Below are 21665 nucleotides of genomic sequence, written 5' to 3' on the forward strand. Positions count from 1 at the left end.
AAAGTTCAAAATGTTTTGAAGAAATATACCGCGTTGATATCTGTAATAGCCAAAATCGACAATGAACTCTCGTTTTTTCAGTTTTTATTAGTAAGTTTTGGCGCGACAGTAGTTTTCTACTCTGTAGTTTCTTTTCTGCATCCTGATATAGTTTTCGACCCATCTCAGAGCATAACGATGCGATGCATATTCGTTCATCAACTCATAAACTTCATTGCAACTTCAGTTTCTGCTGCAGACATGTCAGAAACAGCAAAAAGCGTTTTCATCGAATTCTGTAAAATGTCTCAAACTGGACATTATTCCAGCGTTGCAGTTCAGAAACTATCATTTTTAGCAAAGGAAAATATCTATCTGACAGCATGGAATATTGTACCTATTACGTATAGTTTTATGTTTTGTATCATTGGCAGTATATTGACCTACGTCATTTTAATTGACAGCTTAAAATTGTATTAATGGAATTGAATAGATCTTACCTTGCTACTGACATAGCTGTTGTTATTTGCAATAACAACTAATGTTTGTATTGTGTTTTATATATTACTAATTGCTTAGAAACATTCCTATCTAGTATGAAAGATAGAGATATTGCACCAATTAAGAGAACTTATATTTTTGAAAAACAGTATATATTGACATATGTTGTTTTAATGATAGTTTCTCTTTATTTACATAAGTAAAGAAATTGAGAAAAACACATTAGTATACTGATTAATTATCTTATAAAAACTCCATTTTGCCTTGTAAAAATGAGAAGATAGTAAGAAATTTTAATGTGTGACTAATGGTATTTCTGAATGATTGTTTAATCTGTTACTGAATTTCATTATACTTCATTATGTGCATGAATAAATCTCGCAAGTGGTTTCTTAGTAGAAACCACTTGCACCAAACCATTTAATTATGATAACCAAAAGGTTATCATAATTAAATTTGCAAATACTTAAAGTATAAAAAAGTATTTTAAAATTTAAATGCTGCCACGTGTAAACCAAAAAATACACATATTCAGTAAATTGCAGTATTAAGTTTATCACAAATGTTTATTAAAGATCCAGATTGCAGTGATATTCACGCTTGAAATTATATCAACACGTGTGTAATCAATAATAACATTGTACAGCATGAAAAATGTCTTTTAGATGAAAATAATGTTTATCTTATATAATTCATTGTCGAATCTGTGATTATTTTTTGTTTACCACGCACTACATTTTCAAATATCCTTGCGCTCTCCTTGTCAGTGTGACTTCGCCAACTTGGCGATCTTTTGGATGACTTTGATGACATTTTTGGTGACAAAAGTCCTAACTAACTTCTCGAAGTCTCGAGGCCTTTCATGTATTGGAAATTGAGATGTTTGAAAATTGACTAGAAGCTTGACAAATTCTCTCGCTATATGATGGTCCATTGTGGATTTGATATATGAATATGGAACCTTTTGTTTATACGAAATCACACAGAAATTTTTTTTTACAGATTTGTTGTACAGTGTAAGTATACAATTTGTTTTAATTTCAATAAAAAAAGCATGAAAATAAATAAAATTATATGTTTACAAAGTTTGTTTTGATTTATAATTCGATATCATTTAACTGTTTATATTGAGATGGAGAATATTTACATCTTTAAAGGAATAGGCACTGTATATGCTCTTATTCAATGTGAAGGACACATATAAACAAATAAAATGAACACTTTCATTATTGTATTTGATTATGTGTAACAACAATGAAAACCTCATTCAGAATATTTCCTTATACATTTAAAGAACTTCAAGTGGACATGGAGTAATCCAGGGGTCCCCAACCTTTTTGTACCTAAGAGCAAATTCCAGATAATCGGTTGAATGGCGGGCACCCTTTATTTTTTCAAGATAAATTTATAGTTGGTAGATATAGGTATTAATACACACACTACACATAGCGCATACAATTTTTAATTTTAAAAATTAACTGAATATAATTAGTATTAATATTCTTGTGTAAATAAATGATTACTGAATTGCTTGAAAAACATACGAAGTATAAAAATTATTTATAAAATACAGTCAATGTGATCTTTGTCATTGCATTTCACTGTCTATCGTTTCCTAATTGCGAGAACATGAGGAAATTCCTACTTGCAAGCAATCGTCAGTAAGTTTGTCTTTTCCCTGCAGTTCCAAGTTTAAATTATTTAGTTTTTCAATTATGTCTGTTACGAAAGACAAATCTGCTAGCCAAAGAGGATCTGTTAGTTCTAAAAATACTTGATTTTTGGCTTCAAGATAATTTTTTATTTCTTCGATTAAATGTATAAATCTATCAAGTACTTTGCCTTTACTGAGCCAGCGTACTTCAGAATGTAAAATGAAGTTAGCATCATCAGGATTTTTTTGTAACAGGGCCTTGAAAAGTCGAAGTTGCAAAGGTGCTGCTAGAATTAAGTTAACTATTTCAGTAATAATTTTCATTACGTGTAACTATTGTAGTAATTTACAGCATTCATTTTTGCATATCATTTTATGGGAAAATGGAAAACTTAAATATTGTATTTTATCGTTGGGCACAAGCAGCGGGCTCACCTAGACCGATCGACGGGCGCTATGGTGCCCGCGGGCATAGGGTTGGGGATCCCTGGAGTAATCCAACCTCCAAACAGTTTATCAAGTTCCATACCCGTGGATATTGTCAGTCTATCTTTGAAATGTCCACTCACCGCTTGTATACCAATAGGCAAACCATCACACGTACCCGCAGGTATGGTAGTTGCAGGAAATCCCAAAACATTAAAGATGGCAGTATATCCAACATTAACTAAGTTAGGAATAGTTAAGTGATAAAATGGTGGAGGTTCTGGATGTGTTGGCACTAAAAGTACAGAATCTTCCTTAAATATTTCTTGAAATTTTTTTTCCAGAACTCCATATTGTCGCAAAAGGTCATAGTACCGTTGGTCTCTCTCTCTTATTTCAATCATTGAGTAGTAAATGAGATGAAGCGTATGATGTGAGAGGTGAAAGATATTTTTAAGAAGTTCTAACAATAAATTGGTTTTACCGTCTTTATGTGCTAAACATAGTTTAAACGGAGGAATATCTGTTTCTAATAGTTTGCATTGCCACATGTCTAAAGCATTCTTTAACTCTGGAAGTTTTAATGGAATGGCTTTTATGTTATATTGTTCTTCAAAGAAATGAGCAGCCTGCAATTAAAAAAAGAACAAATAATGTATAAGTAGGTTTTGTATTAATGAAAATTCTGGATACAAAGAACTTGACTGTCTATCTAAAGAAATGAGTAAAGAAAAGCAGGATGAGCTAGAAATATACAAATTTCTGCATTCTTCTTAAACTAGAAATTTTACTTTCAGCGAACAAAGAATTTTGTGATTTAATTACAAGTTTTGTAAAAAGATGGCGTTGCTGACTCAAAAAAAATATAAGCTATGTCTTCCATTGCTGCATGCTAAACCATTTCAACAGTAGGATTTTCATTGTTCTGAGATTAAAATATGGTGTTGCTACAAATGCTGGTAATTATAAACATAGTGTTTGTTATTTTCAGTCAGCAGTGTCATCTATTGGCAAGGTTATCAATCAGTTTTTAAATTTGGTGAGAAAGAAATTTCTGGTTTTCTAAGTACACTGTAAAAACTGTGGTAAACTTATCCGAATTTAATGTTAAAAAACTCTAAAAATTAAGGGTTATTTCAAAGTAATATTGAATTCCGTGTTCATACACACTTTAAAGGGTGTAGTTAAGTCTCAACTCCAAAGAATTAGAAAGCTTACTCCAAGTTTTTGCTTCCGAAAACACCAACATTAGTGGATTTCGGATATCGCCAGTAATTTGCTTTAATCGAGTAAGAGTTGACGTGATTGTTGCTTTTTTCCATGCCCCTATACAATATTTGCTGAAACAAAATTTAATTAATTAAAAATTTATTTTCTATAATATGTATTTTTTTATTGTATTATGTTTTTTAATATTTATATAATAATTTTCATAAATGTCTCTGAGCTGAATATTTGAATACAGTATTTAATGCGTATAATACTGAACTGAATACAGTATTTAATGCGTATCCGATTCAGTTATGTAAACCCTTGTTCGAAATGTAATAAAAGTAACTTTACTGATTCTTATATGTATCATTTCTTACTGTAACTATAAATTTTAGTGTTACTTAATAACAAACATAGGGATGACTGCTGAACACCAAGTAGTGTAAAGGAACATTCTATGTGTTTCACTAAAACAAGAACTATTCTCGGATTTTCTGCAGTGTAACACTTAGCAGCTAAGTAGCTGTAATAAACTTGTGTTCAGCTGCGCGATTTTTTTTGCAGTGCTCAAAAGAGCATACTGTGCTCATTTACTGCCTGTATATTTTTTTTCCAATTTTTTTTAATTGATTTAAGTAGTCGGACATTTTTGGGATAGCCGGTAATGCAGAACTTAAATAAAAAAGAATAAAAAAAAACCTAAGCAGATCAGTCAATCCGCCATTCCATTCAAATCATTTATGCTTAAAAAATAATTAGAATAAAAAATTAGGACATAATAAATTATAAAAATACTAGTGAGCTATCACTCGCCAACGCTGAACTGCCTTTGGTGTTCCGTTTATATCGCTATAGATTAACCTATTCATTAAAAAAAACCTAGCGTTTGCTAAGTTTCAATTTTTTGATTTACAACTATCCGCAAATGTAAAAAAGGTGTTTAAAATGAGATAGCCTTTAAAATTTACATGCACATTGTTTAAATATTATAAACCTTCACGAAAACTATCCTTTTCAAAATAATTTATGAATATCATATCGTTTGAAAAGTATACAAATGATTTTTACCTTTCTAATAGCTTGTTTTATAGCTGGATCAGCTGGTATATCAGGAAATTCTTCTATGTAGTATACTTTCACTTTATGAAAATCGACCTAGAAGAAAACGGGTATGCAAATTTACATACTTGTTGGTCACTTTTCCATCGGGGAAAAGAAAATCATAAATAATATATTAATGCGTGAAATCAACACTAGCACATTTTTTCTAGCTTCTTTGGCTAATTCTGAAAGAAAATATTAGCCAAAATAAAAAATAAAAAAAATTAAACAGTTTTTACTATTATTCTTTCCCGGTAATTTTACCCTATAAAATTAGTAAACGAAGTACAACTCATAATTTTTTTCTACCATTGTTGAACAGCCAAACCAATTTTCGGTCTACGGCTGCGAATGTTCAACTACGCTGCCTTTTAATTTTGAACCCAATCCAGAAGACTAGGAAACCTCTGGATCAAGTATTGGGAGAAATAAGCCTACGTGGAATATTTTTTGATCGAACTAACCGGCATGATCTACATGGAGAGGAAGACCACGAGAACCTCCCACGGTTAGCCTGTCAGCAAAGGGACTCTAACCCATGATCCGTTTACCACTGAGGATATTTCACGTCAACACTGTGGTCAGTGCAAGCTGGATGCGGATTCGTATCGACCAGCCATCGCCGGGATTTGAACCCGGTTTAATTCAATGGAAGGCAAATGCTCTATCCCCTGAGCTATCGCGGCTCTCATAAAAAAATTTTAATAATATTATATATTATGTAAGGCTGTAATAATATACAACTATACACTATCAAACAGCTAGAAAATAAAGCTATTTTTTTGCTGCCAATGCATGAGACTCAAGATATATACCATATAGTTAGGCAATTTTTTCCGACGATTTTTCTCGTGTTTCAAAAGCATAACTACAAATATATGAAACACGTGTTTTAAAATAGTTTTCAAACTATTAAATGTATGGCGTCATCCTATTCCTGTCTATGGATAAATAACAAAATCGATTAAAATATATAGCTATTAAGAAACGCTCAAAATTGAAAATTGTTTTTGGTTTTAAGATGAGTTAAAAGCTTAATATCATTGATGTTCGCTTCTAAAGAATAGAAAAGATAGAATCAACTGAAGTTTAATTTGCAACAAAGCTGATTGCTAAAACCTACGCGAAAAGCTCACACATGCAAGAACAAATTTCTTCCTTCATTAATATGGAAGATAATAGATTAAAACAAAATAGACAACTCTGAATTTTAATTATTTCTCTTCAGATAAATTATGTTAGAAACCAAAATTTAAAAGGAAAATAATATGTTTATTGTGGGCATGCGCACAATGTTTAAAAGGAAAGTAACATGTTAATAACCTTTGTGGGCAGATTAATAGTTTGATTGGTTAGCCACATCTACTGATAAATAACAAGACGGATAAATAACAAAGCAACAACATTTTTTAAACATCAACTTTTTAAGCAACAACTTTTCTACATATAAGCAACAACTTTTTTTCCGTACTAATGCAGTTATGTTCATCCGGTTCGAAGAAGCAAAATAGTGTTTTTTTAAAATAATAAATTCCTTTTTATAATAAAAATTTTATTAATTAATTCTTCGATATCAAATTGTGATTTTCTTTTGAAGTTAAAAACGATTTGAAGCATGCTTATGTTAACGAGTTGAATGCCACGCTAATTTTACATGGCTTGCCCGTCTGGCCAAAATGATTTCGGTGTGTTCTATATTGCATTAATTTCTTCAAACCATTTTAGTAACTATAATAATGTAAAAGAAATTAAATGCATTAAAAATTTACTCAAATTAGGTGCTTCTAATAATCTTGGCTTCCCCGGTCACCGGTGATCCCCGTGACATTTAACATGTTAAAGAACCTGGTGATACGTAATCTCGCATTATGGACAATGCTCAAAATAAGCCAGTGAAGTATAAAACGACTAAATATTTCTCATATTTCCCTAATATTGTGTACAATTCCAAATGATAAACAAAGCATAAAATATCCATATTTAAATAGCATGATTATGATGTATTAGTATTAGTTGAAATAAATTTTTAAATGAAGCAAGTAGATTCAAGTTTTATCTTGTTTTCCTTACTACAGGCGATATAAATTTTTATTAATTGTTTTATTATTAATAACAATCAGATTAATTATAATAATAATTTTCTGTCATCCATCGACAAATTTTGTAACTAGTTTCAAAATTTGATGAGAATAAGGTACAAACAATTCATTTCGTTCTATATAAGGTTAGTTTCTTCGTTCGGTTTGTTTTTCTGTAAAAGTTATTACAAATCATTGGTTGATTTTTGTTAGATTCGGTAACAATGAAATGTTTTCTGAAATAAATTCTAATTTGAAATGTTTCTTAAAATCAAGAATTGAAAATTATTTTCACCTTATTTTCCAACTGTAGCCTTTGATCATTTTCGGATAGAATTTTCAAAAGAAGAGGTAGATCTTCAATGTATCGGCACATGGGGCCAGTACAGGAAATGTGATCTACTTTCTTACTGTGTACTTCATGATATGGATACTTTCCAACATTTGACACAACCTCTAAGAACATATAAAACATATTTTAACGTAAATAATAATGTTATAAAAGTAAAATTTACTATCAAGATGTTGAAGAACACCATGATTTGTTATTCAAACACACACTGTAACGAACAGTCATTGCATATATACAATTATATCAACCTTATGGTCGAATTTTTTAATATTTTGTTTTACGAAAATTTTTTTTCTTCCAATGCCCACCTTTTAGAATGACCCATCTGGACATCATATAGGCATATGAAGGGCAGATTTATTGGCTATTCTTTCAGGGCACCATATTAGGTGGGCCAACGTTGCTCCCACAATAAGGATAGATAGTACAGAGAATGAAAGAAACTCCATGCCTCGCCTGGGATTCGAACCCAGAACCTTTCTGATGCAAGGGCAGTTCCCTAACCCCTACACAAGCCGGTCGGCTGTTTTAAGAGATAAAAGATTCAATGAATAAATATTAAAGTTAGTGATTAAGAAAGCTTCTTAGCAGAAAGATAAATTGTTTCGTATTTTCATCGTGTTTATACGAGGTAATAAGTAAAGAACATAAACAATAAAAGAATAACAGATGCATTACCGGCCGTTGGTTTATGGCCGTATATGCCATTAAAAGAAGAGGGCATTCGAATACTTCCACCTACATCGCTTCCTATGCCAATAACAGCTCCACCAGTTGTTAGAAGAGCTCCTTCACCTCCTAAACATTCAAACAATACCTATTATTAAGAAATTTTCTACTCAGCGAAAAAACAGCACTTATTAGACGCAAGTGAATATTTTTAAATATATTTAGGTATTTTAGATGCAACAAGAAAATATCAGCAAGATAATGCAACAAAAACTAGTAACAAGGAAATATCTATAAATATAAATATTACGATTGTTTTGAGTACTTCAAGATAAATTGAAAAAAGTAAATGAGTTTATTATAAAATCTATTACAGGTTCAAACGTTTTTTTTTCTTCTTTTCTTGATAAATTACTCTGGGGAAGAAAATTTTTATATATATATATATATATATATATATATATATATATATATATATATATATATATATATATATATATATATATATATATATATATATATATATATATATATATATATATATATATATATATATATATATATATATATATATATGTACATATATATATATATATATATATTTATATATATATATATACGAGGGTTGTAAATTAAATAGTGGCAACTTAACCTTTAAACTCACAGAAGGACGGGCATGCGCAAATTAGATATGGGATCTGTGAGGTGGGGCTGTTGTCGATGTGTAGAGTGCAAAAAAAAGTCGATTAGCTTAGAAGGGTAGTTGTTGTCTGGCGTTAAAGTGAGGAGTTTCGTTTCCATCGCTCTAAAGCATGTTTTCAAAAGGTGATCAGCGGTCGTGGCTTACAATCGAGGTTGCCCGTGGTAAAAATGCAACAGAATGCTATCGAGGATTAGTGGAAGCCTTTGGAGCAAAAGCTTTACCATATAGGACAGTAGCACGATGGATTCAAGCATCTCGTCTTTTTTCGTCATTAAGCCTTTTCACAACATGCTTTAGAGCGATGGAAACGAAACTCCTCACTTTAACGCCAGACAACAACTACCCTTCTAAGCTAATCGACTTTTTTTTGCACTCTACACATCGACAACAGCCCCACCTCACAGATCCCATATCTAATTTGCGCATGCCCGTCCTTCTGTGAGTTTAAAGGTTAAGTTGCCACTATTTAATTTACAACCCTCGTATATATATATATATATATATATATATATATATATATATATATATATATATATATATATATATATATATATATATATGAAGAAAAATCAAGGAATCATCTTATTAGAAGTGATTTCACTTTCTGGAAACTAAATAAGCTAAATAATTAAATCTGGAAGCTTGCTGTTCTCATTTTCTAAAAATAAATACTTATAATCTATAACTTTTAAATGAATATTTATAAATAAATTAAATTATTTATTTTTAGTAATAATAATCATTCCGCAGTCAGCATTTAATTCGTCAGGCTTTTGAACAGTTGTGCGCCTTTTTTTCTTCGTCACCTTTATTAGGAACAGTTCTTGAAGATTTTAACAAAATTACGGAAAAAAAAATCTTAAGGCATACCATCTGTTCCAAAACTGCAATAATAATTGATAAACAAATCATTTAAATTTCGATATTGATTTCCAGTGTAGCGTCAGTGGGGCTCTACGGGTTTTAACAAAGCTATAGTTGATTATGAAATTAATATTCCCATGCCACTGTAAATACTATACCGAGCCATACTGTGACACTTGTAACACAAATCGACCATTCATGACATAGAAATAGAAACAAATTGTATATCACAGAGCTTTCGCCTCCCAATGAAGTTGCCCTAGTTTGTATCAAAGCGATGGCTGATCGATACGAATGCCGCACACAACCCGCACCGACCACAGCGCTGACGTAAAATATCCTCCGCAGTAGACGGATCCTGGGTTAGGGTGCCCTTGTCGTCAAGCTAACTATGGGAGGTTTTCATGGTTTTCCTCCATAGATAACGCAAATATCGGTTATTTCCATCACAAAGTCTCCCACGAAGATAAATTTCTCCAAATACTTGATCCAGAAGTTCATTTGTTTTCTGTTTAGGGTTAAAAAATATAAAGCTACGGAGTTAAGCACTGGCAGTCCTAAACTCATAAAATTGGGTCGGCTGTTCAACGACTGTTTTAACATAGTATATAATATGTATCGTATCTGGACTATTTAATTTTTATATTTTGAATACGGATAATATGTTACACGATTAATAGTCTCACGTCATAAACCTGCAAAATTGGAGCTATTAGGAAATTGGAGTTAGATACAGTATAATAGCAAATAGTTCCTAAGAGGTTTGATTTAAACTTTACCCTGCAGAGAAGTAATGAATGGAAGAAGTAATGAATGGTTTATTAAAAAAATGGTTGTACATTTGTGCTTAAGTAAAGTGCACTTTGATAATTTTAGCTGTCACATCTAGTTTATAAATAATGGCATTCAATGGATTCTGAAATGTAAAGTTTTATTAATCATGTATGATGGTATGCAAAAGCATTTAAATTTTAAAAAATTCATACCAAAAATGAGATGACTAAGTTAGTACTCTTTTTCTTTAATGTCAAAATGAGAACACTAATGTGCGAAGAGTTAAGAAACTTTATATTTAAATCAAATTTCCTTTCTTTGTGTGTAGCAGATGCATTTGAAAAGATAAACTAACTAAATCAAGCGAAACAATAAACAGAAAATCTAGTAAGGCCTTAAAGCTAATTAATAGTTTGATGAATTTTACCAGTACTTCCACCAGGAGTCCTAGAGTGATCAAAAGGGTTTTTTGTAATTCCGTAAATGTGATTTGCACTATCCCACCACATACATCGCTCGGGAACATTGGTTACAGTTACAGGAATAGCTCCGGCTGCTCTATAAAAACTAGCGGCATCAGAATCGTTTTCTGCTTTTCGGTCTTTTACTTCATAAATTCCAGTTGTTTGAGATAAACCTATGAAATAAGGAGTAATTTCAATTAGTTTTCACGTAATAAACTGATAGATTGCACAATAAAGACAAAATGGATAGAAAAAAAATAGAGAAAAGGAAGAAAATTAATAAGTTTCTTTTCTTAGAACTCTCTGCTATAATTAAGGTTTGATTATGATTATTATTCCTATTTAAAGACCTAAAATTAAAAATGGAAGTTATTATAAAGTAGCCTTATATGTTACTAACTTATTAAACTACATTTTAGGAAAAACATATTTCAATAAGTATCCAAACTTATTAACTTATATAAACTTGTTGGGCTAGTGAAAACGGAGAAATTACGAAGCAGATTTACAACAAGATTAACTTTAGAAAAGAGACTTACGGAGGAAGAGAAAAAAAGGTACTTGTTTAATAGCAAAATTTTACCATGGTAATAGTAACGATAATTTAAAACTGTGCAATTAAATCTGTGTTATAACAATTAAATGTTTCAGACTATTTCAATTGAATACCTTTTTCATTTAGATATTCATCGTGAAGAAATATTGACTTACTGTAGCAATTTTGGTGGTTGGCTTACTTCGTGAGCAGGGGGCTATTGTGTAACACTAATGTGTAAGACCCCTATTATGTAATATTAAATAGACTGTAATATACTGCTTCTCAACATAGAAGTTACAAATTGAAATAAAAACTATTAAAATTTTAGTGGAGAGTTTTACACAACAACCTAGCCCAAAATATAAATTTCAGCTGTGTTTTACAACAAATAGTGTGCGAACTCATAATAAAAAAGGAACTGAATTGAACACTAGTCACTGTACAATGTTAGAAATTTCTCTAAGGAAAATAGTTAAATAATGACTTATTTGATTGTTATTTTACCATATTAAAAAAAAAGAATACGGGTTGTGGTTGTGTGAATGGCGTGACAGAAGTCGAATTCCTGGCCATAGATGGCGCCACTGAAAAACAGGAACAATCGCCATACGACAAAAAAAAAGAATAAGTAAATAAAATGATAATAAAATTGTAAACTGTAAGAAAACAGTTTATTAACTGCTTTCATGCAATACGGATAAACAATCAAAATTTTATCGCACCCCTTAAGCCTACCTATTAAAGCCAGTTTGTTTCTTGCAGCTGCGTGCATATTATACCTTATTCACTTCAACACATGGAAAGTTTTCAGTATCTTGCACTTCCCTATTTGTGACTCTGGGCTATTAGAATACGATACTCTCATTCACGCATAGATGGAAGCACCGAAAAGCTGCTTAATACAAAAAGTCTAGCATTTCTCATCACTTACGATGGGTGAAATAGCCAGATAAACTAATTAAACCACATTCCATGGTTCATTTGATAAATCACAACTCAGTCAAAACCTAACTCAAATACCAATTACCTAACGAAAGGCTTAGCTCTAAAGTCCATTTAAATTTTATTTTTATGGTTCTAAACCATTATTATTATGGTTAATTTTTATAGTTCTAAACCATTATTATTATGGTTAATTTTTATGGTTCTAAACCATTATTATTATGGTTAATTTTTATGGTTCTGAAACCATGCTTTTTGTAAATGGTTGAAAAACGGCATAGTTTTATATTTATGGCTTTTTAACCATACTAATCACAAATGGTTTCAAACAAGTAATAGTAAAAAAATGTTTGTTTTTTTTTACCGTAAAATTTACTGCTAATTGGTTGGATATTCTGCTGCACGTTATTTTACCTCGATTTTAAAACGAAAATTCTATGAGTGCAGCATTTCATTGCAATTCAGCATTGAGATGATGTAGGAGGGCAGAACGTATCATTAAAAAAGAGGCATACCGAAATTCGTACGTTTTACGTAAACAATCATTAAGCGAAATAACTCTTTCCAGATCTTAAGATATGGTTTTATTAAGCTATTGAGCAATTTCTAAACCAATTCTAATCACTGATAAAAATATTTTTAATGGCAGTTATTGGGTTGTAGATGTTGTTGTAGTTCATATACGTCTCACTAGAGCTGCATAATGGGCTATTGGCAACGGTCTGGGAAGCATCCCTGAGGATGATCCGAAGACAAGCCATCACAATCTTGATCCTCTGCCGAAGGGATGGCTGTATCGCTTCGGTAGCACGATGACCTGCAAGCGAAGTCGAGCACTTTACGGTAGAACAGTTTAGCCAGGACCAATACCGCACACCCTCGGTCCCTACGCAGAGTGATCCAAGTGGTCACGCACCCGCACACTGACACCGCAGCCAGTGATGCTTGACTTCGGGGATCTGCTGGGAACCGTGTCTTGACGATCAATCCACTGCGGGACTGTCAGTAATTGGGAAAAGTTTGGTAATGAGAAAAAAAGATTAAAATATTGCAGAATTATCTTGGTCAATACTAGGTTTAAAAATTACTTAGAGAGTAAGTTTGCATTTGGTTGAAATATCGATAGTAAGCAATATAAAGCATAAATTATAAAAATTCTCAAATAAAACACAATAAAACAATAAAATGCAGTATCTCCAAATCAGACCTTTTACCCCAATTGATTCTTTACATGTAAATGGGACTCCTAAGAGTGGTTCATCTCTCTCGATTTCGGCTACTGTCTTTTCTCCACTTTCCAAAAAACGATCTACTCTCCTGGCGTCTTCTAAAGCTTCATCATATCTTTCGTCAACAACAGCATTTATATAGGGTTCAACAAGACGAATTCTGTTAATATAAGCACGCATAACATCTTCACACTTCAACTATTGAAGAAAAACAATCACTACGTAAAATAAATGTAAGAAAATGTCAACTTATTAATTGAAATATTAGGTTGTTTGGAAAGTATTTGCCTTTTTTTCCCAGCAGAGAACACCCTTAAATTTTTTTCACAGCCAGCTAAACACTTGAGTAGTAGAATATTTTTAAATGTTGAAAGCTGTTATTGGATAGATGTTATGTGTGAAAAAGTTAATTGATTGAAAGTTGACTAAGCAGTAAATTTTGGTTCGTTTATTTTCAAATATAGAAAAGGAAAATCAGCATTTTCGGTATATTTTGCCTTTTTTGCTATCGAAAGGTTAAAAAGTAAGGTTTAGGCTGACTATGAAAGACTAACTATTGAAAAATTAAAAGTAAGCCAGTTTAGGCTTATGAAGGCGCAATAAAGGCATTAAATGATGCAAACTGGCTAATATCAATTCGTGAGAACATTGATTGAATTTGTCGATGATTATTAATGATTATTTGAAACTCCTAGCTTTATTCTCAATGCTCAAACAAATTGTTCTTGAGGCAAGAAATTTGTGTCTTCGCCTTCGCATTAGACATTTGTGATTTGCTTCTTAAAGGTTAGAAGAATTATCGTATTTTGAAGCGTATCATCACTGGGGACAAGAAATAGGTTGTCCATTTGTTCAGATTTTCAGAAAAATTTTAGTAGGTAATACTTTTTCTTCAAATGAGGACAAAAGTCACCAGCAGCTGTTTTTTCCATTAAAGAAAAAAAGTGCCAGAAAGTGGGCAAAAAGCATTGGTCAAGTATGGACTAATTATGATTTAATAAAATAATATATTCACTATAAGAAAATCTCTTTTCATTTTCATGAGAAAAAAAAATTAAATTACTTACCAAACAACTCTGTAGAATCAAAAGTGTGCATGTAAAAAAAAAAATATATGGAATAAATGTAAGCACATGTATATACACCGAAGAGCCATTACATTATGACCATCCTCCATCTATAACAATGGGCTCACCCAGGTCTTCATGGTTTCTCGCCCAGGAACAATGTTTTCACGGGGCACATTAGGACCCATAATCCTCATAGAACAATCCCTGATGTCTGTAAGCTACTTGAACATAGTTGCAGACCAGGTTCACCCATTCATGGCAACAGTTTTTCCTGCAGGGGATTGTGTTTACCAACAGGATAATGCACCATGTCATAAGGGTCGAATCGTCATGGATTGGTTCGAGGAACATTCCAGTGACTTTCAAGTCATGTCTTGGCCCCCAAATTCACCTGACCTTAATCCAATAGAGCATTTGTGGTCCAATTTGGAAAACCAAATTCGCTCTACCACGCTACCCCCTCGCAATGTGAGGGAATTGCAGGACCAGTTGGTGAGCGCTTGGTACCAGATCCCTCAGACTACCTATCAGCACCTTGTGGAATCGGCGGGTGCTAGCAGTTTTGAGGGCTAAAGGTGGTCCTACATGTTATTAGCGGGGTGGTCATAATGTAATGGCTCTTCGGTGTATATATCCATTGATATGCCTGCATTATTATAAGACCTTAATAGGTTAAAATGGACTTAAAATAAGTTGAAGCATGAGTTTTTGTAAGTTTTAAATTCTACGAGAATACTTTGAATTCAATGAAAAGGGGATAAGGAAGCAAGTTTAAATGAATCAAATTATTACAAAATATTCTTATTTAGTTAGAAAGGTCTTAGCTACTGATATATGAGTAAGTAACCCACATTATTTTCAGAAAAGGTTTCATTAACTTATTCATAAGCTGTGTGTCCTAAAAACTGTGTGTCATACAACCCACAATGGAGTCATTTGCATTTGGAGTCATGCATGGAGTCATTTGGATTTGATATCAACTTCCAATGGAGTCATTTGCATAGATGTCAACGCTGCACTAAAAATAGTTAATGTTATAGCATATTTTATGATTTATTAATTGATTTTTAATTTCGAAAATTCGGTGAACGTTCATAAAATTGAGTGATGAAACATAGAACATCAATTATGTATTATGTTCAACTTATTTTAACCAGCCTGCGAAAAGTTAAATGTGTTCATGATAACCATTTTTATTTTTTCAATGTTTCTTCCATTCTCAGACAGCAAGATTTGGTATCAACAAGCATACAGCACTAGTTTTTCATTTCAAGTTCTCTCCCTATAATGGCGGATTGTTTCATATCTTTTGCAGTTGAAGAAAAAAAAAATCGGGCATACTTGTCAGCTTTTCCAGAAACAGATGCATCAGACAGAATTTATTTTCGATTTCAGCAACTCGACGATGAAAATGAAATATTTTTTTCATAATGATAAAATTCATTAAAATACATTCCGTCGCTTTAAGTATGCCCACTTAATATCAACTTTTATTTATGCGTACTATCATATTCATTATGCGTACTATCATATGCACGATAATGCCTAAAGGTGGTACTAAATTTCCCACAATAAATTACCATTAAAACTTTGACGCAGAATTTTTATAAAACAAATTTTTCAAACTTTTTTCCCAAACACGGCTCACAACTGAAAAATAATTTTTAAATTTTAACTTATCTGCAACTATTTAGATCTGAGAGAAACAGTTATTCATCTTTGAAATTTCGTTCATTAACAAAAATAAATATTGAAATATTTGTGAATAAAAAAAAATTGTAACTAATTAAATCGTAATAATCTAACGGATTTTTTTAGAAAACTATAAGACTGTTTCTTACAATTAAAAATACCAATGCTTGTAATTAGACAGTCAGAAAAAAAACTATATAAAAGGGTCACCGGTGTCCCATCTACGTTAAAGGGTTAAACGAACATCAGTGGAAAATTTGACGAGCAAGTACGTATCGAACGGCACCTTACCTTAAAAAAACATTAATGCAGAAAATATCACGCGACAGCATATTGGCAGTAGTCCTTAAATTTAAAGTAACTTGTAAGGAATACCGGGCAACAGTATGTCAGACAATGGTACATTATCTGAAGTAACACCGGTAGTGGGAATATGACGGCTTTCATACGTTTCTAAACCTGCAAAAGACTGGCAACAAATCACTTCTTTAAGGAGGCTGCTGGGTTTTAAAAGAATAGCGCTGAATACTTGCTGTTTTGTAATTGTGCTCTTCAGCATCCTCAGCAACAACTAGTTTGATTTTGATAGTATTTTTTATTTTTCCGTGCTTAGTAAATCAATTTATGACCTGCAATACTCATAATTTTTGGAGTTCAATTTTGACAAGAATTTTGACAAGAGCTGTCATATCGGAACATCCTGTATATTATTTACTATTTATGCGAATAAAATATTTTTAACAATTTCGGTAAATATAAAAATTACCTGCTTTTTTCGAATTTCGTCTGCTATATTTGTGGCTGACATTCGAAGGACTTTGTGGCTTATAGGTGGCACTAGCTTTGTTTGATTTTGATAATATTTTTATTTTTCCGTGCTTAGTAAATTAATTTATGACCTGCAATACTCAGACTTTTTGAAGTTCATTTTTGACAGGAATTTTGACAAGAGCTGTCATATCGGAACATCCTGTATATTATTTACTATTTATGCGAATAAAATATTTTTAACAATTTCGGTAAATGTAAAAATTACCTGCTTTTTTCGAATTTCGTCTGCTATATTTGTGGCTGACATTCGAAGGACTTTGTGGCTTATAGGTGGCACTAGTTTTGTTTGATTTTGATAGTATTTTTATTTTTCCGTGATTAGTAAATTAATTTATGACCTGCAATACTCATACTTTTTGGAGTTCATTTTTGAAAAGAATTTTGACAAGAGCTGTCATATCGGAACATCCCGTATATTATTTCTTATTTATGTGAATAAAATATTTTTAACAATTTTGGTAAAGGTGAAAATTACCTGCTTTTTTCGAATTTTGTCTGCTATATTTGTGGCTGACATCAGAAGGACTTTGTCGCTTATAGGTGGCACTGGCTTTGTTCTTCCCATGAATATGCGATAAATACACGTCAGGACTATTTGGGAAATAGGTCGAGTCAAAATTAATACAACTCTCACAAACTCTGCAAGGAAGACTAATATCTGAAATTATAAAACTTTAAACTTGAAGACAATCAATAATGAACATTTTAGCTTACTTTGCTTACAGCTTCTCATGTGATAATTGGTTTTATTCATAAAAAAAGGCAAATTTATAATTTAAGTATACATGGATAATACAGGGTGTCCTATATTAAGTTGACAATTTTTAAAATGGTTTATAGTTATGGTTTAAAAAATTATGGAGTAAATTCATATGACAGGATATGAATGTTTCCTTTCAAAGTTCAAATTTGTAGTTCAAAAGTTTTTTATTAGAAGGTGCTGCTAATAGTATTAAAGCTAATAATATTAAAGAATAATAGTTGAAAATCATATCACCTTTTTTTAAATATTTCAGTGAATAAAAATCGCCTTTTGACTTTTACGAATTATCCATCATGATACAGTATCGCATATAATAATTGGATAGAGAAAGCTTTAAACATCAAAACACACACTTCCAAAAAATTACTAAACTATCCTTCTAAATGTAGTTTTTTCTTTAATATTGAGGGATCCAGACCTTTGGCCTATCTCACCGAAATAAAGTATTTGGGCAACACTTTTGGGCAACTGTTAACTCCTCTCACTCATATTTTAACATTCTAGAATACGCGGGGGTCACTTTTATTGACCCATACATTCTATAAGTTCTAATTTTTAAAACACTAACTAAACATGCGCTACAAAAAATGATAAAAAGCTTTAAATTGTCATGACAAAAATAATAAATATTTCAAACTCAAAAGTGTTACATTAACAGTTTCTTTAGAAGCGTATGATAGAATTTAATTTGAGGTCACTTTTCGCATTTCTTAAAGTTCATTCAGGCTGCTCGCGTTCTCTCGGGAACTGAAGTCCAGTTTCTTGGAAAAAAAGGCATGTTCATTCAGAGAAAATACGTTTTAGTGTCTGATTGTTTTTTGCGCACTGTACATGTTAGACTTTTTCGAAGTTCTAGAACAGAGTGGGGGAACATTTTTAATGTGAGAGGCTACTGCAGTGATAAAGGTGGGCGCATAAGGAGATTTGCTATTAATGCCACATTTATGAAAATATTAATGTCTTTGTACAGTTTTATCAATTAAGTGCATTTTATAGAAATAATTTTAAAAAAACATTAAGTCATTTATTAAAATACAATTTCAACAATATAAAATAGTTTTGTATTTACATAACATTAACTATTATAACATTAACATTTCATAATTTAAAAAAAAAAACAATTACATAAATTTTTATACTGTTTCAAATAAGAATAATAAAATAAACCCATTTTCAATAAATACTAGAGTTCTCAACATATTCTTGTCGAGATTCACCTCTTAAATTGAAATATTTATGTTTTTTATGAGTCATTTAGTGTTAATTTTCTTATCATTTTCAAAAAATAGTCAAAGCTTTTAGAACAATAAACACACCATTTTATTTTTTACAGAAGTAAAGAAATAATCTAACTCCCTCTCATGATTAAATGTTTTGTTTCCTTTGCATAATTAAACGGAGAAAAACGAATGTCAAGTAGTATAATTAAAAAAGCGTATACTTAGAAAAATTCAATAGAACCATTTTAGTAAAATATCTTAATTAGTAAAGCAATGACTAGATTTTCACAATGGTATAGCAAGACGGGATGTAACTATTATAAGCACGCACAGATAACTATTAATCACTAATTTCACTGCATGCATGTTTCTAAAAGGTGTGAGGCAGAGGGAGAAAAGTAGGTACAGTCTGTCTCTCAGGATAGTCACCGTCACTGTGAAAGGTAGATGAAAGTTGCGATAGCAACTGGTTTTGTGTGTTTCACGTAGAAGTGAATCATGGCCAAAAGTATGAACAAAACAGAATTTTAAATTTAGGATGTAGTAAAACTATAAAAAGCACCAGAATGACAATAATTTCAGACAATGAAACTACAGCACAGCTGCACAAGCCAACTGGAACTGCAACATAGCAGCATTCTAATTCGTGTTATAATCAATAGATGGCAGCACTTAATTTAATTCTATTAATTTTCAATTTGTCGTAATCTATATAACTTAAATATTAATTAGTGCAAGAGCTGTACAAAAGAAACGCACAAAGGTCGTAGGTTTCTTTACACTGTTCTTGAATTTGACACCAAACAATTATTTAAAGGAATTAAATTATTTAGTAAAAACATTCATGAATATATTTTATGTAAATGAATTACTTGAAAAAAATTATTTTTAACATAAAATAAGAGCTGCAACTGTGTTTAATTTCAAGAAGAAAAAAAAAGGTTTTACTCACCGTTGACATGTTTCTTGATAAACTTTTCTTGAAGAGTCAGAACGTATCTAGCGTTTATAAAGTTATGATAAGCAATGGAAGGAATGCTGAATAAATATTCTTAGCCTGAGTGCAGTTACTTACTTTTAGAGAATAAATTAACTGATAGAACTGAAAGTATCAAATTTAATCTTTGATATCACTAGATCATTTGTTTGCACTTATGATAAGTAAAAAAACGAAGTAGAAGTATTGCCATTTCTGAGATGTCGTGAGTAGCAACGGTGTGTGTTATTGCGCAGTACCAGCATCGCATTCTCATTTATGAAAGTTCTTATATACGTAAAGTAATAAGTTTTTGCATTTATGCTATCTAATCAGAACTATATAACGCCAACTAAAATTATTCATTTTAGTTTTCAATATTAGTAAAGCAGGTAATTTTTTAAGGATAACAATTTTTATCTTATAAATTAAAAAATAGTAAAAATTTATCTAAATTATTTGGGAGGAAGAAATAATTTGTGAGGTAGAAAAATGCGAAACTAGTAGGAATATTCAAATGCCCTGTTTGAGAAATATAACAATGTACTAAATCATTGCTTTGCCCAAAACATCTATACCCTGCTTTAGTTTCAAGATCTGGGTGTTTGGTATTGTGTAGGGGAGAGGGGGTCAATTGTAACATTTTTTACTTAACTATTTTTAACAAACAAAAAATCCAATATATTATTAGTATTAATTGACAGAAGAGTAAAGTAGACTATCCTCTACTAGAAAAAAATTAAATACCTTACTTTAAATGTTATTATATTAGTTATTAACAATTTTTGACAGTCGTACACTTGTTACAATTGTCCCCACTTACGGGGTCAATTGTAACAGTTCATAAATTCAACTAAAACATAGTTAATTATACATATTATCATAGTTGTGATATATTTTTTATTGATCAAAATAGTAGCGATATTTTAGGAGTAAAAATAATAATGAGCAGAGACCTAAAGGATTAAACTTTTAACTTTAAGGGGTTAAAAATTTTAATTTATGCTGTGAAAGGTGAAAAATAAAATAATGCACATGCAACATAATATAAATGATATAGGAAAATATTGGTGGTTCTTAAAGAGTTAAGTAATGGTTTGTAAACATAAGATTATTTATTTTCAGCTGTTACAATCGTCCCTTTACTTATTGTTACAATCGTCCCCAAGACGCCATTTCAGCTTCATTTGTTAAAAACATTGCTAGTTAATTAACAAATCTAATTCTTTTTTATTGAAATGTTAATTAAGGTGTCCACTTACATATTCGGTTAATAATTTTTATTTGTTTAAACAAAATTACTTTGTTACAATATAATATTCTAATACCAAAAAAAGTACTTACGTAGCGTGAAAATATCTTTTGTGATGTAACTCTTTCGAAAGTACATAAAAATGGTTGCCAGCAGGGGTGTACATGTAGATTTAATAAATACACCTTGTGCGCCTCCTAGTAACCAAATCTAGAACCCGAAACTCGAAATTTTTGCTCTGTTACAATCGTACCCTGTTACAATTTACCCCACTCTCCCCTACTAATCTTTTTAAGAAGACGCCATACCGCGGGTGAAACTTTTCGTTTCAAATTCTTTTTCAACTATTTAACTAACTTAAAATTTAAGGTATGG

General features: G+C 31.3%; 1 protein-coding gene across 3 annotated transcripts; it reads right to left on the reverse strand.

Annotated features, from left to right (window-relative positions):
- Nucleotides 1-1027: 1027 nt before the first annotated feature.
- LOC107450032 (fatty-acid amide hydrolase 2-A) lies at nucleotides 1028-20194 on the reverse strand. Of its 3 annotated transcripts, none has more exons than XM_087164112.1 (8): nucleotides 20015-20194; nucleotides 17555-17737; nucleotides 13465-13684; nucleotides 10741-10950; nucleotides 7982-8101; nucleotides 7247-7407; nucleotides 4841-4927; nucleotides 1028-3189 (listed from the first exon to the last, which is right to left on the reverse strand). In XM_087164112.1, the coding sequence occupies exons 1-8, from the start codon at nucleotides 20021-20023 to the stop codon at nucleotides 2566-2568; spliced, it is 1614 nt and encodes a 537-aa protein (XP_087020238.1). In that variant the 5' UTR covers nucleotides 20024-20194; the 3' UTR covers nucleotides 1028-2565. The 3 variants fall into 3 exon arrangements, with proteins under 3 accessions (XP_087020238.1, XP_087020239.1, XP_071041183.2); XM_087164113.1 differs by having other exon boundaries at nucleotides 17555-17670; nucleotides 20015-20148; XM_071185082.2 differs by lacking the exons at nucleotides 17555-17737; nucleotides 20015-20194 and adding an exon at nucleotides 17015-17109.
- Nucleotides 20195-21665: the final 1471 nt, after the last annotated feature.

The sequence above is a fragment of the Parasteatoda tepidariorum genome, chromosome 5 (genome assembly GCF_982258835.1).
Source record: "Parasteatoda tepidariorum strain Cologne lab strain chromosome 5, Ptep-v5.0, whole genome shotgun sequence".
Classification (NCBI taxonomy): domain Eukaryota; kingdom Metazoa; phylum Arthropoda; class Arachnida; order Araneae; family Theridiidae; genus Parasteatoda; species Parasteatoda tepidariorum.